This window comes from Pan paniscus, chromosome 3 (genome assembly GCF_029289425.2).
Source record: "Pan paniscus chromosome 3, NHGRI_mPanPan1-v2.0_pri, whole genome shotgun sequence".
Taxonomy (NCBI): domain Eukaryota; kingdom Metazoa; phylum Chordata; class Mammalia; order Primates; family Hominidae; genus Pan; species Pan paniscus.
This window is the reverse complement of record NC_073252.2, coordinates 78808388-78821714: the sequence shown is the minus strand read 5'-3', so window position 1 is coordinate 78821714 and position 13327 is coordinate 78808388. Positions and strand designations below refer to the sequence as shown.

At 36.4% G+C, this 13327-nt stretch overlaps 1 protein-coding gene across 1 annotated transcript in view; it reads left to right on the top strand.

The window, feature by feature from the left end:
* Positions 1-7819, top strand: part of CWH43 (cell wall biogenesis 43 C-terminal homolog) — a 64994-nt gene extending 57175 nt beyond the window's left edge. Inside the window, exons 14-15 of the mRNA XM_063603823.1 lie at positions 1199-1260; positions 7660-7819. Coding sequence (XP_063459893.1) covers positions 1199-1260; positions 7660-7819 — 222 coding nt within the window. The remainder of the gene's footprint in view (positions 1-1198; positions 1261-7659) is intronic.
* The last annotated feature ends 5508 nt before the right edge of the window (positions 7820-13327 follow it).

Here is a 13327-nt window from a genome sequence, read left to right as displayed (position 1 = left end):
ATTTTTCTCTTAAAGAAATGAGTATTTAAATTCTGCAGTCTTAAAACTTTATAGCATCTTTATTTTTAAAATTTTTTTGCAAGTCTTACAGCATCTTTAAAAAATCTGATAAACAAAATGATAGTTAAATAGATTTATTTATTATTTATTTATCTATTTAGTTTATTATTCCCAATACTAAAGTTTTCTATTTTCCCAAGACAAACCGGAACAGTGCTTCTTTATTTCCTTCATCAACATTTTAAATTTAATTTAAAAAATTTATTATAATTTTTATGCATACAAAAGGTATATGTATGTGTGTATTATAAACAACAATAAAGATTAATTAATAGACATCCATGTGTCTACCACTAAGCTTAAGAAAAAAATGAAGAATTATATAATAAATTGTGATGTATTCTTTTAGTGATCTAAAAATGTGTTTTTAATTAAATGTTAATAGTAAAATTCAGAAATGGTGAAAAGTCAGGTATATTTTTTATTTATAAGATATTTAAACAGAATAAAATGGAGATTTCTTTCTTCAGAATAAACACCTCATATTTATAGTTTTCCCAACACATGATAGAAAAGAATATGTTTCTGTTCTTTTTCTTTGATGAATAATAACCCTGGTCCCAAGCCCTCAACATCAAAAAGACTCGTGATTGCTCCCCAAATGTTTTTATTTCCATGATTCAATTTAAGAAACACAGATGGAACACCTGCTCAATGCCAGGTTTTATGCTAAGTGACAGGTTGGCCAAAAGTGCTTAAGATTCCCTCTGTGCAGGTGTGGAAGGATGGAGACATAGAAACAGATACCTGGCACGATGGCATAACTAGTGTGTGTAAAGTACTGTACAGGATGACCAATGAAGGTGCAGTCAGTGCTGCTGGGGATGAGAGACTTGGAAAGCTGCCAGGAGTCAGGGGCTATTTTGTAATCGTTGATTTATCTGAGTCACTCTCCAGACCTCCTTCCTCTTTGTTTTCTTAGCATGTGGTACAGAAGCTAGATGGGCGCACAGTAGGTGCTCAATAAATATATGTAGAATGAGCAAATAATTTGGACCAAGAAAGATCAGTAGGAGCCAGGAAGAGAAAACAGCATGTACAAAGAGATATTTATCATGTAGCTCACACATTTTTTGGCAATGTGGAATAGAACTTTGCTTTTTATGCTTTAAACATTCTCCTCTCTGCTCTTTATTAGGATATCGACAGCACTGATTATGACAGATGGTGTGAATACATTATGTATCGAGGGCTGATCAGGTGAGCACAGGGGTTTGATTTTGTTTTTAATCTATTATTAATGTGATCTTTTGGGTCTGTCCAAGAAGGAAAAAGAACTTTATGGAAGCAATTAATTTTTGTTGCTTTTTATAAAAAGCAATCAATGTTTATAAACATTGATTTGACTATACAGTTTAACATCTTTTTCAAGGCATTGTCTCATAATTTACAAAAGTAGAAATAGCTAAGCAAATTAAGTTTAATTATATAAGAGGGTACTGTGTAGGCTATTAGGCATGGTGAATATGTAGCTGTCAACACATGGGAGGAATGGCACCATTTTTGAATGTATGGGTTAGTGGAAACATCACGGGCCATTGGATGAGAAAGTCCTGGGCTTGAGTTCCAGCCTTGCCAGCTTCTAATCAATAATCCTGGGTAAGTTAACTAATTTGATGGGGCCATTACTATACTGTAGTGAGCTCTATAGGTAAATTGTATTTAAAAAATATCATTCCACATAAAAATATTACCCGAGTATATCATATACATGCGTATGTGTGTGTATGATATACTTGGATAATACATATTTGGATACATAGAGTCATGTGCTGCTTAATGATATTTTTGTTCAATAACAGACCACATCTACAATGGTAGTTGATAAGATTATAATATCATACTTTTATTGTACCTTTTCTATGTTTAGATACACAAATACTTACCATGGTGTTACAGTTGTCTACAATATTCAGTACAGTTACATGCAGTACAGGTTTGTAGCCTAGGAGCAATAGGCCATACCATATAGCTTAGGTGTGTAGTAGGCTATACCATCCAGGCTTGTATAAGTATGCACTATGATGTCCACACAATGACGAAATCGCCTTATGACACATTTCTTTCTTTTTTTTTTAATATATTTTTATTTTTTAAATCGACACATAATAATTGTACACATTTATTGGGGGGGTACAATGTGGTATTCCAATACTTGTATGTATACTGATCAAATCATTATAATTTGCATATCAGTTACCTTAAACATTTATCATTTCTTTGTTGTAAGAATATTCAAAATCCTCTTTTCTATTTGAAATATATAGTACATTGTTGTAACCTACTGTGAATAGAATATAAGAACTTATTCCTCCTAACTGTAACATTGTACCCATTGACTAACATCTCCCCACCTCTCCCTTCTCCCTGTTCTCCCCCATTGCTGGTAACCACTATTCTACTCTCAACTTCTTTTTTATTTATTTATTTATTATTATTATACTGTAAGTTTTAGGGTACATGTGCACAATCCACATTTCTTAGAATGCATTCTTGTTGTTAAGTGACACATGACTGTATACATACATATGTGATCCAAAATAATACAGCTGAGATTTTAAAATTCAAATATGTAACTGTATAAATCAGTTTTGAAGGCAGTATTTGTATCAATAAAGCAAGGAACAGTTTAATGCCAAAAAAGAGGGACTAACCATTCATTCATTCATTCATTCATTCATTTATCCAATAAGTGTTTACTAAATCCTCTTTATGTACTGGGTGTTGTTCTTGGGAGTGGGAATATAATAGGAAAAAAACAAAATCCTTGACTGTTGTAGAACTTACATTGCAGTGGAAGGAGACATAAAATAAGCAGATAAGAAATGACAAGCTATGACAGGTGGAGATATGCATGATGAAAGAAAAATAATAAATCCAGGTGAGAAGGCAGGGTGTGTGGGGGTGGCTGTGGTAGGTTATAAAAAGTGGGTGAGGAATGATGGAGTGAAATCTTGGCAGCACCTCAAGTGGAAGGAGGGACCCCACCTGTGCATACCCTGAGGAAGAGCACTTCAGGCAGGGGAGGCGGGGAAAGTTTGAGAGGAGGATGCTGGATGTTGCGGGGTAAGAGCAAGGAGGCCAGTGTCGCTGGAGTAGAGTGAGAGAAGTGATGTGAGTATGGCAGGTGGTGGTAGATGATGTACACAGTGAGTTGATTCACAGGTTCCTCTACATACAAATTTCTTCCACAGAGGGAACATGCTGGAGACCTTCCCTGAAACACTCAAGGGTTCTCCTGTTAGGACAGAATCTGTCTGGAGGTATTTGACCTGAGCCCTCTAACTGCCATCTTGGGGACAATGTGGGGAGCCCTGGTGTGGCCTCCTAGAACAGACTTCCCTGAGCCTTAGTCTTTTCTCCATATAGAGCAGTTCATCACCAAAAGGCATCTTGGCATTACCTGCCTGAAGATAGGGGCCGACGTTAATGGATCTCTTTAAGTAACTTTATCTTCTAAGATCTGTGGCCTACATTTATGAGAGAAAATGGTTGCTTTCTGGGATGATATAGAATCATGGATTCAACTCCTCTCCCAGTGGGGATATGGCTTGTTTGGTTATGAGTTACAGTCCAGTGAAAGCAAATTGTTAGTTTCTCTTGCTCTAGACTCCATTTGCCATTCAACAAGTATTGATCTAGCAGAATGGATGCCAGGCAACAGGGGTAAAGCTGTAAACAAAACAGAGAAGGATCTCTATGCTGGTGGAGGGAGGATGGACAAAAATCATGATAAATAATTACAGGATGATCTATTTTAGAAGATGATGAGAGTGGTGGGAAAAACTAAGCAGGGGAAGGAGCTTCCAGAATATGGAGGTGGGGTGCAATTGTAAGTAGGGAGCTGGGTAGGTCTTACTAAGAAGATGACATTTCAGCCAAGATTGGAAGGAGGGAGCCATTTGGCCACCTGGCAGAAGATACCTCCTGGTAGAGGGCTGAGCTAGTGCAAAAGCCCCAATGCAGGAGTGCTGCATATGTTTGAGGAAAAGTGAGGCTAGTGGGGCTGGAGAGGGTTGGGGTGGAGTGGGGTGAGGGGCGGCCGAGGAGGGAAGGAGAGAGTGTGTGGGCAGGCAGGGAAGAGAACAGATCTTGTAAGGATCTAGGGATCCTTAGCAAGCACTTTGGACATTATTAAGTAAAATAGTGACCTTACTGGTTCTTGGACAACTCCATGGAGCCATATGCTTACTGAGGTGGGCCAAGGAGGCCCTTGAGATGCTAAGATTGTTTTGGTTTACACCACTAACTCAGAAACTCTAAAAGGAGCATCACATGCCCAAATAGCTGTGGAACAGATAGCTTGACTATAATTTGGTGTTTCCAAAGTGTTACGGTAGGAGAGAAGGTGCTGAAGGGTGAGTTTTGTTAAATATTTTATATCTAAGATTGAAAACACTGTTTCTGTTTAAATATTTGTTAAAGCAATTGTTTAAATGAGATATCAGAAATTCTAGAAAACGACTTTTCATATAGGCTGAAATAGGTTTAATTTCAAGTTTTAAAAAATGTTGGGAACCAAGGAACAGTGGTATTTATAGTAACTGGTGCCCATAATAGCTCATTGTTGGGCTCTGAAACCTTTATTACCTCTCCTTAGGAGAATGGGATGGCAGAGTTTATATATATATATATATATACACTCTGTGTGTGTATATATATATATACACTCTGTGTGTGTGTATATATATATATACACTCTGTGTGTGTATATATATATATACACTCTGTGTGTGTATATATATATATACACTCTGTGTGTGTATATATATATATACACTCTGTGTGTGTGTATATATATATATATACACTCTGTGTGTGTATATATATATATATACACTCTGTGTGTGTATATATATATATATATACACTCTGTGTGTGTATATATATATATATACACTCTGTGTGTGTATATATATATATATACACTCTGTGTGTGTGTATATATATATATACACTCTGTGTGTGTGTATATATATATACACTCTGTGTGTGTGTATATATATATATACACTCTGTGTGTGTGTATATATATATATACACTCTGTGTGTGTGTATATATATATATACACTCTGTGTGTGTGTATATATATATATATACACTCTGTGTGTGTGTATATATATATACACTCTGTGTGTATATATATATACACTCTGTGTGTATATATATACACTCTGTGTGTATATATATACACTCTGTGTGTATATATATACACTCTGTGTGTATATGTATATAAACTCTGTATATATATATATACACACACATACATGTATATATAAAGTATATATATAAAATATGATATCATATATATATATTTATTTATGTATGAATTTAATACTCTGTGACATAACAAAATACCATAGACTTGGTTGTCTAAACAACAGAAATTAATTTTCTTGCAGTTCTGTAGGTTCTAAGACCAAGATTAAGGTGCCAGCAGGGTTGGTGTCTGGTTAGGACTGTCCCCTTGGGTTGCCAATAACTGCCTTCTTGCCATGTGCCCACATGGCCTTTCCTTGGGTTGTGCCTGCAGAGAGAGAGTGAGCTCTCTGGTGTCTCTTCTTATAAAGCCATTAATCCTTTAGGATCAGGCCCCCCCTGCACTTATGACCTCATTTAACCTTAATTATTTCCTTAGAAGATATGTCTCCAAATATGGCCACACTGGGGGTTAGAGCTTCAACAAATGAATTTTGGGGGGAACACAAAATAGGAAGGTAATTTTAAAAATTCCCATATTAATGAAGTTAGGAACTAGGGTTTTTCAGTTTCTGTCCACAAAACTAATTTTGTAAGCTTTCATCTCAATCACCAAATTCAATGCCCTACATGTAGTAGGTATTAGGTGCTTAATAAATACTTATTGGACAACAATGGGAGATCATCTGTTTTAATGGAAGATTTGGATTGTCAGATTCTTCAGTTTCAAGGCTTTTGGTGTATTTTTGAAGGCAGTGTCTGTTAAATGGATCAGAACTTTGATCTTAGAGATTTGGGAATAAATAACCTAGATTTGCTAAAGACAGTGACCTAGAATTACACAGAAGTGCACAGATTTAGGACTTGAGCCCAGAGAATGCATTAAGCTGTCTGACAGCTCAGAGTCACATCTGATGTTCAGTCACAGCTCTACTTACCTTTCCCAATGGGCAGACTTGCTGCTTCTGCTGGTCCTGCTCTGGGTTTCTGTTTCTATTTTGCATGGAGTTACAGGCATAGGCTTTGTTTTAAGTGCTTCTCTTCTCCTGCCACTCAGGTCCAAGCCCCCATCATCTTTTACCTAAGTTATTGCAGTGGCCTCATAACTTGTCTCCCTGCTTTGACCCTTTCCCTGAAGGTGATTCTCTACCTGGTAGCTGTCACAGGCCTCTGCTTCAAACCCCTCTGATGGATTCTTATCTCACTCTAAAAAAAAAAAACAGCAACAACAACAGCAACAACAACAACAACAACAACAACAACAACAACAACAAACTGAGGTCTTCATAGTGGCCTGTGAGGAAGGCTTTGCATATTCCCTCTTATGCACTTCACTCCAGTCATGGTGGAGTTGGCCCGCAAAACACCAAGCATATTTCCACCTCAGGACCTTTGCATTTGTGGTTCCACTTCCCTAAACACCATTCCTCCAGTATCTGTATGGCTTGATCCCTCCCTTCATTGAATTTTTTGCTGTAGTGTCACTATTGCAGAGGTATGCCCTGACCATCCACCATAATATAGCAACCTCTCCTACTCATCACTGCCTGTCCTTCTTACACTGCATTCACCCCAGTGCTTACTTATCTATCACTACCTGACTGATTGTAAACATACATATGTGTTTAATGCATCCTTCCCTACTAGAATGAAAGTTCCATGAGGGCAAGGACTTCATTTTATTCACGACTTATTCCCCAACACCCAGAACAGTGCCTGCATGTAGTAGGCACTCCATATACATACATATGTGCTTCATTGAATAAACGAATGACTGAAGCTGACCTAAGTCTTTTTTTCTGGAAGAGCACAATGTAATAAAATAAAATGAATTCTTTGTTGTTCATGGTTCCCCGTGTTTTCCACGAGCTTCTCAAATAAGAATTCTTTGCATAATGTCTACAAAGTGCGTTGAATTTCCCCAGGAATTGAAAGCTCTAAGCCAAAACGGGATATGGAATTTTTTCAGATATATAAAATCTTTGATTTCAGACTTGAAAGTAGGCTGAAAATATGCATGTGGCATTTGGATTTTTAAAGGTAAGAAAGAAGGTGAACACCCCTGTCATTCTGAAGAATTCCTGTTATTAACTCAAAACATGATTGTGTGGGAGGCAATTTGTATGGCTAGAATATTCATTAGTATAAAAAAAGTAAAGTAAGGTTGCTAAGAATAGTTACTTAATTAAATCTATGTACATATTCTTTATTCATTTATATCATAAAAGCAATATTTTGCCAATATTTAGATTAACAATTTAAGTTAATTCCAGTTGTGATATACAGAGTAGAGTTAGAAGTGGGAAACTGGTTTAATAACAAAGGTGGTATCACTTGGATCTCGTTAGATTTCTATACAATAATAAAATCTTTACAAACTATTTCTGTTTCTGCTACAGGTTGGGTTATGCAAGAATCTCCCATGCTGAACTGAGTGATTCAGAAATTCAGATGGCAAAATTTAGGATCCCTGATGACCCCACTAATTATAGAGACAACCAGAAAGTGGTCATAGACCACAGAGAAGTTCCTGAGAAAATTCATTTTAATCCCAGGTGAGTTCCTTTATGCTGTAGTTCCAGTTATGAGCTACTGCATCCCTCTATGGAACCTACATATTACCTCAAAATGAGCTAGAAATTATATTTTGTCCTAGAGGTTTATTCCAGGTAAGGGAGACTGTGACAAAGATGATAAAATCTGGTTTGGGTTGAAGTTACGGTGCTTGCTTTCTGGAATCAAGAAATATGTTGTAACCTCAGGTTAAAAAAGTTCACAGCATCATCATCATCATTATCATCATGAACATCATCACCATCATCATCACTGTCACCTCCATGATAGCTAGTATTTGAATGCTCCTATGTCCCAGACCCTGTTGTAGGTGCTTTTTGTGTTGTCTCAATTAATCCTTATTGGTTGGTCCTCTTATTATCCCCTTTTAATAGATGAGGAAGCTCAAGCTTAAGAACATGAAGTAACTTCACTGGGGTCACATGGCTAGTGAGTGATGGAACTAATAAGTGGGGAGACAGGCTGTTAGCATCGTTGGGTTGCTGGTATTCTCTGCTCTGGCTGCACATTAGATTCACCTGGACAGCTTTTAAAAAATACCACTGCCTGGGCCCCACCCCAGACCAATTTATCAGGACCTCCTGGGGTGGTATCTGGGCTGTGGAATTTAAAAAATTATTTCCAGGTTATTCTAATGTGCAGTTAGGATTGAGACTGTGGATGATGGATAATTCATTTACATCACATGTGAAAAATTCATTACCATGTGAAATACAATTTTTTTTTGAGATGGAGTCTTGCTCTGTCACCCAGGCTGGAGTGCAGTGGCATGATCTCAGCTCACTGCAACCTCTGCCTCCTGGGTTAAAGCAATTCTCCTGTCTCAGCCTCCTGAGTAGCTGGGACTACAGGTGCACGCCCTGATGCCTGGCTAATTTTTGTATTTTTAGTAAAGACAGGGTTTCACCATATTGGTCAGGCTGGTCTCGAAAGCCTGACCTCAGGTGACCCACCTGCCTCTGCCTCCCAAAGGGCTGGGATTACAGGTGTGAGCCACCGTGCCCGGCCTTGTTTTGTTTTTAAAAGAGAAATCTATTTGCAGCAAAACATATGAGTTGGAGTATGTGCTCTTTTCTCCCCCATGACTGGATAATGAGAGGAAACTTCTACATAAAGCCAAAGACAGAACATATCGTATACATTATTATTATTTGACATTTCTACTGCTTTCACCAGCTAATAAACATTTCTCATTTTTTTGGGGGAAAAAAGAAATTTATCCATTCTCTTTTTCTTCTTTGTCCCTCCTTACAACAAGAAAAAATTGTACCAAAGTGTAGGTGATGAATATGAGGAGAGTTATCACCAAGTCTAGATTTGTTCCAATTCCTGTATTGATCTTGCCCTGTGTAAGTGTAATGTGACTAGGAAACCGCGGGCCTTGGGGTCATCTGTCTGGTTCAAATCCTCACTCTTGCCAGTGAACAGCTTGGTAACTGTGGGCCAGTTGCTTAACCTCTCTGAGCCTCAAGTGCCTCATCTAAAAATGGGAAAAATAGTAGTGGCTACTTCCTAAGGCTATGTGAGGTATGAATGGCACAAAAAGTTCTTAGAGTAGTGCATAGTGAGTGCTTATTGTTTAACAGTAGCTGCAATAGCAACATTAGTATTTGCAGTAGTAATGGTAGAAGTAAAATAGAAGGATTCCCTCCTTTTGCTGATTGAGATGGTTTCTTAAATGGAAGCTAAAAAATCAGAGAAGAAAAGGATTTTCTTGTGTCGTTATTCTTCACATAGCAGGAGTGCGGAGAAATCCAAATAAAATATTTTTGGCTAACCACAACTGCAGATTGATCCAAACCAACTGTGAAGGGAGCTAGATTTGCTTTCCCACTCAGTTTAATTACGAAAATAGTAAAGGCATAAATAGAAGGCATGCCTTAATTTTAAAACTGTGATGAGAATAAGCAATTTTCAAATATACAAGTAATATTAATCACACCTTAGCAATTTTCAAATATAAAATACATTATTATTAACTATAGTCACAATGCTTTACAATAGATCTCCAGAAATTTTTCATCCTGTCTAATTGAAACTTTGTATCATTTCACCAACATCTTCTCAACCCTCATCTCCCCCAGCCCCTGCCAACCACCATTCTACTCTTTGCTTCCACGAGTTCAATTTTTTCAGATTCTACATATAAATGAGATAATGAAGTATTTACCTTTCTGTGCCTGGATTACTTCACTTAGCATGATGTCCTCTAGGTTCATCCATGTTGTTGCAAATGACAAGATTTCCTCTTTTCAGGCTGAATACTATTCCATACATATGTATGTTTGTGTATAGCTGCATTTTCTTTATCCATTCATCTGTCAATGGACACTTAGGTTAATTATATTTCTTGGCTATAGTGAAAAATGCTGCAGTGAATGTGGGAGTACAGATATTTCTTCAACATTAATTTCTTTCCTTTGGATATATACCAAGAAGTGGGATTGCTGGATCATATGGTAGTTCTATTTTTAATTTTTAAAGGAACTTTGGTAATGTTTTCCATAATATGGCTATACTAATTTACATTCCCACAACAGTGAACAAGGGTTCCTTTTGCTGTACATCTCCTGCCAGCATTTGCTGTCTTTTGCCTTTTTGGTACTAGCCATTTTAACAGGTGTGAGGTAATGTCTCATTGTGCTTTTAATTTGTATTTCTTTGATTAGTGATGAGCATTTCTTCACATACTAGCTGGCCACTTGGATGTCTTCTTTTGAGAAATATTTTTCATGTCCTTTGCTCATTTTAAAATATCAGTTTGCTTTCTTGCTATTAAGTTTTTTGAGTTCCCTATATGTTTTGGATATTAGCCGTTTATCATATATAGGTTGAATATCTCAAGTAAAAAAATCCAAAATCTGAAATGCTCCAAAATTCAAAACTTTTTGAGCACTGACACAGTGCTCTAAGGAAATGCTTGGGGCATTTCAGATTTTGTACTTTTGGATTTGGGATGCTCAAACAGTAAGTATAATGCAAATATTCCAAAAATGAATCCAAAATCTGAAATACTTCTGGTCCCAGTGATTTTGGATAAAGAATACTCAACCTATATAGTTTGTAAATATATTCTCTCATCCTATAGGTTGTCTCTTCAGTCTGTTGATTGTTTTCTTTGCTATATAGAAGCTTGTTAGTTCGATAGAATCCCACTTGTCTATTTTTGCTATTGTTTCCTGTGCTTTAGGGATCATATTTAAAAAATCATTGCCCAGACCAATGTTGAAGGTTTTTCTAGATGTTTTCTTCTAGTAGTTTCACAGTTTCAAGCCCAAAAATCTTTAATCTATTTTGAGTTGATTTTTGTATATGGTATGAGGTAAGAGTCCAGTTTCAGTCTTCTGCATGTGGATACCCAGTTCCCCCAACATTGCTTATTGAAAAGGTTGTCCTTTCCCCATTGTGTGTTTGGGGTACCTTTGTCAAAGATCAATTGACTGTAAATGTGTGGATTTATTTCTAGGCTCTCTATTCTGTTCTATTGATCTATATATCTGTTTTATGGCCAGTACCATACTGTTTTAATTACTACAGGTTTGTAGTGTATTTTGGAATCTGGTAGCGTGATGCCTCCAGCTTTGTTCTTTTTGCTTGTGATTGCTTAGGCTGCTTGAGGTGTTTTGTGGTCTTATACAAATTTTAGGGTTGATTTTTCTATTCCTGTGAAAAATGTCATTGGAATTTTGATAAGGATTACATTGAATCTGCAGATTGCTTTTGGTAGTATGAATATTTTAACAATATTGATTATTCCAATTCATGAACACCAGATATGTTTCCATTAATTTGTGGTCTTCAATTTCTTTCATCATTATTTTGTGGTTTTCAGTGTACAGGTGTTTCACCTCCTTGGTTAAATTTATTCCTAAGTATTTTTTGATGCTATTGTAAATGGGATTGTTTTCTTGATTTCTTTTTCAGATAGTTCATTGGTAGTACATAGAAATGCTACTGATTTTTGTATGCTGCTTTTGTATCCTGCAAATTTACTGAATTTATTAATTCTAACAGTTTTTCAGTTTTTTTAGTGGAGTTTTTAGGGATATATATATATATATATATAATCATGTCACCTGCAAATAGGGACAATTTAACTTTTTCCTTTCCAATTTAGATGTATTTTATTCCTTTTACTTGCTTAATTGCTCTAGCTAGGACTTTCAGTACTGTGTTGAATAGAAGTGCTGAGAGTGGGCATCCTTTTCTTGATCCTGATCCCAGAGAAAAAGCTTTCAACTTTTAATCACTGAGTATGATGTTAGCTGTGGGTTGTCATATATGGCCTTTGTTATGATGAGGTCTATTTCTGCTATGCCTAATTTGTTGAGAGTTTTTATCATGAAAAGATGTTGAATTTTTCAGATGCTTTTTCTGCATCTATTGAGATGATCATATGATTTTTGTCTTTTACCCTGTTAATACATTGTATCATATTTATTGATTTGCATATATTTAACTATCCTTGCATCCCAAGGATAAATCCCCCTTGATCAGGGTGTAGGATCCTTTTAAGGTACTGTTGAATTCAGTTTGCTGGTATTTTGTTAAGGATTTTCTACATGTGTGTTCATTAGGGATATTGGCTTATCATTTTCTTGTAGCATCCTTGTCTGGCTTTGGTATCAGGCTAATAATGGCCTCATAAACTGAATTTGCAGGTGTTCCCTCCTCTTCAATTATGAAAGAGTTTGAGAAGGATGGGCATTAATTTTTCTTTCATTTTTTTTTTTTTTGAGATAGAGTCTCACTCTTGTCACCCATGCTGGAATGCAATGGCATGATTTCAGCTTACTGCAACTTCCACCTCCTAGGTTGAAGCAATTCTCCTGCCTCAGCCTCCTGAGTAGCTGCGATTATAGGCGCCTACCACCACACCCAGCTAATTTTTGTACTTTTGGTAGAGATAGGGTTTCGCCATGTTGGCCAGGCTGGTCTTGAACTCCTGACCTCAGGTGATCTGCCTGCCTTGGCCTCCCAAGGTGCTGGGATTATAGGCATGAGCCACTATGGTCAACCTAATTTTTCTTTAGATGTTTTGTAGAATTCACCAGTGAGGCAATTGGGTCTGGGCTTTTTGCTTCTGAGGAGGATTTTGATTACCAGTTCAATTTCCTTATGCATTATTGAACTGTTCAGATTTTGAATTTCTTCATGAGTCAGTCTTGGTAGATTGTTTGTTACTATGAACTGGTCCATTTCTTTCTTTTAGGCTATCCAATTTTTTGGCATATTATTGCTCATAGTAGTCACTTATGATTATTTGTGTTTCTGTGGTATCAGTTGTAACATCTCCATACTGATTTATAATTTTATTAATTTGATTTTCTCTCTTTTTTTCTTAGTAAGTCTAGCTAACACTTTATCCATTTTATCTTTTCAAAAAACCAACTCTTAGTTTCATATTTTTTTTTATTTTTCTATCATCTATTTCATTATTTTTTCTCTAATATTTATTATTATTTATTATTTACTTCCTTTTGTTGACTTCAG